This window comes from Bidens hawaiensis, unplaced genomic scaffold (genome assembly GCF_021521415.1).
Source record: "Bidens hawaiensis isolate Kalapana, Puna unplaced genomic scaffold, B.hawaiensis_p1.1 tig00053309_1, whole genome shotgun sequence".
Lineage (NCBI taxonomy): Eukaryota > Viridiplantae > Streptophyta > Magnoliopsida > Asterales > Asteraceae > Bidens > Bidens hawaiensis.
Window position 1 is genome coordinate 78004 of NW_027506254.1, and position 9838 is coordinate 87841.

Sequence of the window (9838 nt, forward strand, 5' to 3'; positions counted from 1 at the left end):
AGCAACGGTTAAGTGTGGGAATGTGATGAGTGACTCGTAGGGAAGCTGTTAAGCGAGTTAAAAGATACAAATGTATTTGCTTAACCAACTTAATTTCATGGAATTAGTTGACTATGGTTATACATATGTTTGCAGGTAGGAGGAGGTAGAGGATGAAATTACAAGAACGTGGGCGAAAACAGCGAAGAAAACGGAGTTGAAATGAGAAAGATATGAAGAAAAAACAAATTGAGGAAGAGCTCCACCGTGGTCCATGGTGTTGACCGTGGGCCACGGTCAAACAAGCACCAAAATCAACATAATACACCGTACCGTGGCATTCCGAGCACCGTAATTGGACCGTGGTCCACGGTGTAGACCGTGGCCCACGGTCCGACACGTGACTGCTGAGTTTGGGCCACTTTTTAGGCCGTTTTTGGGTGTTTTTTCACATACCTTTCAATTGGGGACGGCTTAGAGGCGATTTTTGAAGACAATAATCATATTTTGGGTGTTTGTACTCATTTGTTTATGTTTGGGATTGATAAAAACAAGATACTTAATGCATCAATGATCTATCGAGCTATGAGTGGCTAGTTCTATGATATTCCTCTCGGGATGTAAGGTTAATCGCAAAACACTTTTGTTTATTGTTCTTGAACTTGGATTGATTATCTAAATGTTATGTTAGTATAGTCATGATGTTTGTGTGATTGTTTATAGCTTGTCTTTATCGCTTATATCTAGTTTTGAACCATGTGTTCTTGGTGTCGTTGACAACCGAGATTTAGTGGAAGGAATTAGGGATAATCGTATTGATTGATTGTTGAGTAACAACCTCGCATTCTAGGAATCCGAGTACTTAGTTCTTGATTAATCACAAACAATTGCATGTACTCAAAACCGAGATATTATAGTTTATCCATCGAATGTTAACAAGAGTGTTGAGTAATAACCCGAACCCCGAGAGGAATGCTTGTTTAATTATTCGTTTACAACTTTCGTGTTAGGTTATTTTAGATAAAAAAATCAAATCAAAACCAACTTGGAAATTACTGTTTCGTCATTTACATTTATATTAGTTAATCGTTGAGCTACTTATTAACACACTTTCCACAAACTCCTCATGTTCGATAACCACTTACCACTATCTATTTAGTAGTATTTACTTTATTTTTGCGCGAGTCTTCGACCTCGTGTCAACCTGCCTAAAGAGCAGGGGTAGCCTCCACTACCCCTCAACTTTTGGCCGCAAATGCAAATTTTATTTATTTTTTAAAGTTTTTGTATTTCGTTACCTCTAAAAAAATATATGTTACCCCTCATCAATATCCAATCACCTTATACTCTCAAAGTTTAATTAAAAGCCCAAGCAAATTAAAGCTTAAACTAATTAAAAGCCCACACCTACTCTAATTAAAAGCCCAAACTAATTCAAAGGTTCAGTGCCACACCATTTGTTCTTTGTTTTTTGAAGGCCCAACAATGAAACAAAACAACAATCTCCACTGTTAGAAAAACCATCGACGCACAATGCTGCAGTCGTCCAGCCGCTGCTCTGGCCTCCGACAGTTACACTTTAGGTATTTTTCCACTTCTATTAAAAAATGTAATTGTTTATTTGTTTATATAAATTGTTAAATTAAGGAACTTGGTTGATAAAAAACCAGTCTTACTAACAATCTTTTTTAAACGAGAATTCCAAAAACATGATGATATCATCCCAAACCGTTGAAAGATGTTTTTATAAAATGAAGCTTATCAAAACGGATTTGTGCAATCAAGCTTGGAAGTACCGAAGTTGTGAAATCTATTTGGTATGTGCTTAAATTTATTTAGTATCGTGTTTCGTTTACATTGTATGAAACACGGTAAAAAAAAATTGAACGTTACCCCTAAAATTTTGTTTTAGATCCGTCACTGGCACCAGATATATGAGATAAGTGATAACAAGTTAGAAGACCAAATATGTGCAAGACATATTTTCTCTTCTTAAAGTGGTGAGTTTGAATATAAGACATGACCCTAGGTTTTAGTTGATGGCAGTATCATATTATTATTATTATTATTATTATTATTATTATTATTATTATTATTATTTATTTTGTATGTAATTTTTCGTTCAAAATAAGTGTGATTCGGTATGTAATTTTATTTTTGGTGAAAAACCATACGGTCGAGCCACTTTTTAACCTATTTTTATATCTTCAAAAATCTCTCTTTAATTGTTTAGTAAGGGGCTAATGAAAAAGATCTTTGATATCAAGAAAAGACCAAATATGAGACGGCTAAAACTTTGTGTAATCATGTTGTGCAAATAGGTTAATCGCATTGTTTTCTTGATGTTTTTTATGGTATCACGATTTATGGCAAAGGAAATTGATTTCTTATTTGATTATGTTTACCAATTGTCCACGATGTTAAGCATAAAAGAAAGATATTTGATTAAATGGGTTTTGGCTATGATATTTGGTTGCGTGGGTTCCGGAAATTAGACACAATTTAATGATTTTTTATTTTTGAGTATATTTGTTTTGCTATGAGAATGAATATCGTTATACATAAATGTAACCCTATAGTTATACAAAAAAAAAACCATTAGTTTTCATATATGTAACTTCGTAATTTAGTTATACATATATGTATATCGTTAAGTTACATATATGTATCTTAGTGTGACAACTAACCACTTCCAATATATACATATATGTACACATATATGAAGTAAAAACGAGAGTATATAGTTTTTGTATATTAACATATATGTAACTATATTGTTACATATATGTAACTATGTTTGTTACATATATGTATCACTACGACTACCTTTGTTTTAACATGTACTTTATGTAAGATATGACATAAAAGCATCAAGTATTTTAATAATAGGAAAAAATAATACAATTAAACTTCTTGGACATGTAAGATATGACAATAGCGTTAAATCACTCGAATTAAAACACAAATATAAAAGATTGAAAAATTTAAAGGGTTGCCAATCCAATCAAGTTATAATGAATCAAGATAAAAAGTTGGAAATTGGAATTTTTCTTCGTTGCTTTTTTGTCTTATGATTTCAAACCTTATTTAGTTTGAGTATATTAACTATCCATTTTTTATTTTGAAATGAAACTGGATACGGAATAATTTTCTACCTATAAATTTGGAATGTGAAGAGAGAATAAAAGAAATAAAATAAAATATGGGAGAGAGTGTGGGAATTTGTAGGATGGCAGCATATACTATTTTTTTAGTTTACCTATTTTGCCCTTAATCATTTTAATTAATCTAATTAAGTTTACATTTAATTACCCAATTACCATTATGCATATTAACCATTGATCTAATAAATAGATGTCTTAGATTGATTTAACAAGTTTTCTTGAAAACCATGGTTCTCATTTGAACCCTCCCCTATATATAGGATTAGTATCATTACAGAACTCTTAAATTATTTAAGAACTTGAAGGAACTCTTAATAACTAACGTTTTTAATAAAACTTTTTATATGCTAATGTTACTTGAGTGTAGTTTTATCACTTTTGGTGTCTATATTTACGATTACAATTATGAAAATTAGTTTTTTACATATATCTATGTTTTTTTTACACATATGTAAATTTTTTATCACATAAATTTTACACATGTGTAACTTGTGATTTATATATGTAATCAAACATTTTTTTTTTAAATATGATAAAACAAGTATCAAATAATGTTAATATATAAAAAAGTTAAAAAAATATTTAGTTTTTAAGAGTTCCCTCAAGTTCTTAACTTTTTTTGAGTTCTCAAATGAAACTAACCCTATATATATAACCAGTTTGGTTCAGTTAAGCCACTCACCACAATTTCATAACCAAAATCGAACCACTAACCGTAATATATTTCCAAACATGCGTTCTGCTCATTCATTGTACAGAATTAATGTAGTCGTTATATTCTCGCGTTGATGTTTCCATCCACCGAACAGGTAAAATACTAAGTTCTAAGTGTAGTATAGATGATATATAAATATATATATATAGCACCAGTGCTAGAAAAACAAATTAAACAAACTATTCATTTGCTTATATCAGGTTTATCGGGTTGATTTGGGTTATGCTTGATTTTAAAACAAGAAGGTAGCTTAAAATGAAATGTGTAAAATTTTAAGAGTAAACTACGGTGTACACCTAAAACATATAACCTCCTAAAATATTATTGTTAACAAAGTTTGATTAACATTAAATAATATGATTCATGTAATCTTATTCAACACGTTATACAAACTGAAAGTACTATAACTCTATCAACATGACTCATTTCCAAATGCCTAAAGCGTACATGTAACCTCTTAAAACAACTTCATAGAAAAATGTTCGATTAATATAAAAGCATTGTACTATATTAAAAGGAAAAAAATAGGAAGAAATATTGGACAAAAGGTGTTACAGGTGGTCTAGTTATACATGATGAACTCAAACTAAAATAATATTTGGAAAAGGGTAGAATTAAAAACAGGTAATAGTATTAACAGAGAGCAGATACACAAAAAAAAAAAGAAGGGATGAGGATTCAAAGATAGGGGCTTGCCCTATTCAGTTTGGTAAGGGGCTCACCCTATATTTTGTTAAGGGTTCACTCCAGTTTTTTTTATGCACTTGTATTAAAATTTCAAAACTCGGGGATTCTAGTGAACCCCGTCACACAATGTAAATCCGCCCCTTCTGTAATAACACTTTGAAAATGGGTCGTAGCATGCGTGCAATTTCTGCCAGTCAAACATGTTGCCTAACAAAGAGTCAAACTTCAGCGAGAACAGATCTGTTTCTTTCTCATCATTTCAATGCTATCTGCAATTGTGGATCCAGCAGTCCCAACAAAACCAAGAGAAGCACAACTACAAACAGTTTCTTCAACATGTAGAAGAACATCAGGTAACATTTGACCCTTATGACAATCTTTCTCAATCCCATTAGTATTAAAACCTCCCAACTTCATACCATGACCTCCACTTAAAACTTTCTTAGCAGCTTCTTTAATCAAATCATCATTTTCAGAAAGAACAAATAACTTAAAAGAATCCAGATCATTCGCTAGATCCCCTAAATAAGTCCCACTCCAATTACTCAAGGGCAAATCCGTCATTACAAAAACATGAACCGGCAAACTCTCTTTTTGTTTTAAAGAATCTAGCTTCTGTTTTAAACCCTGAAAAGTAGCCAATCTATGGTTCTTAAACTGCCCATCTAATAATCTAAGTTGTGCACACAGAAAAGGTGACTTTACTCTGTGAAAAGCATACGCTTTCCCTGCATCCAAAATCTCATTTACAAATGGAAGAAACTCGACTCTGTTTATCACAGATTGAATCCTTTGATCTCTAGAAGCTTCATGTATATCAATGTATGACTCAGAGCCCTTATGCGGGCTTGTAAAAAGTGAACCGAATGATAAAATACTGGCTGAGTTGGCTCTAGAATTTGGACCGAGTGAAAGAAGCACATCTTTCCTTCGCCTAACAAATGATATCTTCTTTTTCTTTTTGAGTTGATCATCGGGTTGAAATGAATCTAATGATCCGTCTTCGTTATCTTTTTGGTATGTCCAAACTGTTGTCCTGCAATCATCTTGCACAGCATACACACAGTTGTTTATATCACTGTTGTATCCAGATAGTAAGGATCCACATTGTTTTAGTTTTTCCAATAATGAATCTTCCATCTTTGAATCTTCAACACAAAAATAGTTAACATCTATATTACAAAACAAAGATGCAAAATAACGGAAATCCATAAATTGAAGTGCAGAATCAGAAACCAGTGATGAAAGATCAATTACATCCGCCACTGATACGTATCTGCACAAAATCATGATTATAGATCAGTCACATATAGAAGCTTATTATACAAGAGAGGGGTTCAAAACTATTAATATGTTGAGAACTACGAGAACGGCATAATCCACTTGTACATATAAACGTGATACATAAGACGGTTATGTAACCGCCACACGTTCTCTTTCATAACTCTTTGATCAATACATATTTTATTGTTCCCAATGGAAAAAACTGCTAGCTGGTTGCATATCAGCCATTGGATCAGTCTAAGATTTGATCTCAGCCGTTTAAAGTCAAGAAATAGCTTCTGGAAGGAGCAATTTAGGGCAGTTTCTCTCCTACGCTCCCCAACCTCTGGTAATCTCGTCCCACTTTTACTCCCCGCCTGTTATCGCTCCCTCGTCAATTGTGTAAATTTTCTTGATTTGTTAATATATATATATATATATATATATATATATATATTTTGCAATGTCATATTTATTATTACAGTTTCATAGATAGTATACTCATAATAGCTTGATGGAAATAATTTTCAAATTGGTTTATGTTTTGGGATTTTATGGATACAGTACTGTTTCATAATCTTAAATTCTGTGGTAGTCTTGACTTTCAAGATTTTCACATTTGCCATTGTTTTGACTTTCATTTTTAACTATTTTCATTTGAACTTGGACCACAGGATCAAATATTTGTGGAGAACTCTGAAGCTTGGCTTCCAACAAAAAGTTTGTATAATATACCGCATAATTTTTTTTCATAGTTTATCGCCTATAGTTTGTGGTAGCATATGACGACACAAAAATCCTGGGTATGGCCATTCATCAATTTATTTTATATCCATTTGTTTGTTATGGCCATTTATCATTTTCGTTTATATTCATTTGTTTTCTCCAGAAACCAGTTATTGTTTAGATGAAGTTTGAGAATTATAATATTCATTTTTTATATAGCTATTCATGACCAGGAAATATCTTGAAGAGATTGTGTAGCAGAAGGCTGGTATCTTCAAGATGCTTTTTCAAATAATGTATTTTAGTATTTAAAAAAATAATTGTTGCATTTTCTCTTCATCAAAATTATCATTAATTTGATTGTTGATTGTACAGAAAGGTGTTCTTGCATTTACTGTTTCTCAGCCACCTGATGCTGCAAATACTTAAAGAAAAGATTTCCCTGTTAGATGTAAGTTAAGTTTCTCTTAATGGTTTGAGAAACTTAACTGCAGTAATGACAATGTTGCAAGTGTGCCTTCAAGGGGCAAACCAGTTGAATGGCAATTTGTTTAAGCTGCGGATTTGACTGTAAGCACCATTAAAGGGAAATGTGTCATACTCATACATGTACATTTTTAGTTTGGGTTCTTATGGATCGGCTCGGATTGAGTGGCTGACTGACAAACACTTTATTTCTTTTAGTTATATAAATAATTAGTGTCTTAGTTATCATATATCATTAAGAAGTTATATTATTACAATGATAGTGTTATCTTTACTATATATAATGAAGGCTATATATAATGAAGGAGTGATGGGCAAAAGTAAAAGTATGATTTAAAGAGATTTACAATCCTTTAAACACATGGTACAACTTCAAAGAAGGACAAAATGGTAATTAAAGAATTAAATCTCATATGTTTTCAATAGCCTCGGGTGGGCAAAAGCGAAATTGCACTAATTTTGACGTTATTTTACCAATATCGTGAAAATAACGTTAAAAGTGGCGGAAGGTTAATCAGGCATCATGTGGTGGCGTTGATAGCCGAAAGACAAGGGTACATGCACCAATCGGTCGGTGTCCCGATGGTTGAGTGTTATGTGTCTTATGTCCAAGGCTTGATGCAAAACTACTATCGAGCCGAGGGTCTCACCGGAAGCAGCCTCTCTATCCCTATGGGGTAGAGGTAAGGCTGTCTACATCTTACCCTCCTCAGACCCTACTATAGCTTTGCTATTGGTGGGATATACTGAGTACGATGATGATGATGATGTTTTCAATAGCCACGCATTATACTAAAAAAACAGAAATTATCCAAAGTGACTTCCATGTCCTTTCTAGCCATTAGTGATTCTAGTTCCAGTTGGTAAGATTTGCGCATATGTGTTGTTCATTCTCAGTATATGATTTACTATTCCAGGTAATTGTGATTGCGGATTATTCCATTACTGAAACATCCATTATAAGTTGTGTAAATGCTTTTCACAAAAAAAAAAGAAAAAATAGTTTAACAGCAGTTACCTTCTTATGTGTATGAGGTTAATTTAGTTGGCCGAAAGTTATTCTTATTTGTATACAATTTTGAAATATTGTAAATTTTCTCTTCTCGTGTAAGGTATTGAAAACATTTGTAACGAGAATAAACTAATCATCAGTTGTATTGCGATTAATTGTGGTGTAAAAACGATGCGCGTGATGTTCTGGTATTATATAATTTTAGTGAACGGGTCAAAATTGTTGTTTTTGGTAAACATATCAATATTAGTAAACGAATCAAAACAATCATTTTCACTTAATATTCAACTGTTTGCACACCGTTGATTGGGGTAATTTGTTGTGGTGTATGGAGGAATTTAGCAAATCATTCAAGGAGCAAATAAGAAATAAGAAAGTTGCAGTGGTGATATTCAACTGTTGATAATAAAGCAGCAGCAAAAGAAAAGAAAAATGAAAGAATTGAAGTCACCTGTTGGTTCGCATGAGATGAATGGCATGATTCCAGGCCGCAAAGCGAATCTGATTGGGGTCGGAAACCCTAAACTTGGGGCAGCTTCCGAGAGCAACCGCGTGGTGATCCAGCACAGGGGGGACAACCAGTGTGCGGTTAAGTATTGCGGCCATGGTCACGGCGTTCTTGAACTCGGAGAGCTGGTTGCTGAATCCGCTGTGCGGGGCGTACCACAAGAGCTTGTGCTTGTGGGTGGTGGCAAGGCATTGGCTGCTTCTCTCTGGGTCAATGAAGATGTAGGTGGTGAGGATCAAGTAGAGGAGAATGATCAACAAGAACAAGAGTGCGATGATGGATCTGGAAGTGATGTTTGAGGCTTTCTTTCTCAATCGGTTGCTTTTCAAGGTCAAAACTTCCATCTTGTTTCTTTGCTTTCAAATGCGCATCGTCTCTCTTTATTATTATCACTAGATAAATATATAAAACTGCATTTATATATATACATATATGTGTGCATGTCTTATATACATTTTAACGAATTATAAACAGAAGATAATCTTTCATCATCATTATTATTATAAGATATCGCATTGATATTTTAATTAAAAGAACCCAATATAAAAAGACAAATAAAGAAAAATAACAATTTAAAACATAATTATAAGTTATGCCACATACTTCTAACTTATACCATGAAACAAAAAAGAAATATTTGTTAAAACTTCATCATCTACTGAAGTCATATGTTGTAAACTATGAAACGTAAATATGTAGATGTTATAACATAAGTTGTGTGTTATAAAAACTATTATTATTGAAATTATAAAATATTTAAGTACACAACATAAAAATTGCTAAAAGATGACAATAACAATGAGATATAATTATAATTTTTATTAAACTGCGCGTTTAATAAAGCAACAAGATAATCCAAACCTCGTGATCTAAACCATCATTTCAATCCAAACGTCCAGTCCAAAAGTCCATAAATAATTTCCCAAAATCCAAAAATAAATAAATCAAATAGCAAAGTCTCGAAATTTAAAAAAATAACAATGAAAACAATAATTGTATTTATTACTAAATAAATCTAACTATATATTAAAGCAACATGGTTTTTCTAAATAGCATCATTCTAGGGTTTCCACATAGGATGCCACATAGATGCCATGTAAGCAGTTTCCTATTTTATCATCTCTAACATTTTGTAAAATTTTGAAAAATAAATTATTGTGTGAGACAAGTCTCGAACTCAAGACCTCATGTTTCAAACTAAAGATGCTTACCAACTCTACTTAAGTAGTTATTGTGTTGAATTTCTTGACTTTTCAATGATATATTGTTACATATAATTTTTTTATTTTTATTATGTT

At 32.4% G+C, this 9838-nt stretch overlaps 1 protein-coding gene across 1 annotated transcript; it reads right to left on the minus strand.

Moving 5' to 3' along the window:
• Positions 1–4668: 4668 nt before the first annotated feature.
• On the minus strand, positions 4669–8884 carry LOC143617256 (O-fucosyltransferase 30-like). Its single transcript, XM_077089876.1, has 2 exons — positions 8484–8884; positions 4669–5821 (listed from the first exon to the last, which is right to left on the minus strand). Exons 1-2 carry the CDS (start codon positions 8882–8884, stop codon positions 4771–4773), a joined length of 1452 nt encoding a protein of 483 aa, XP_076945991.1. The 3' UTR covers positions 4669–4770.
• Positions 8885–9838: the final 954 nt, after the last annotated feature.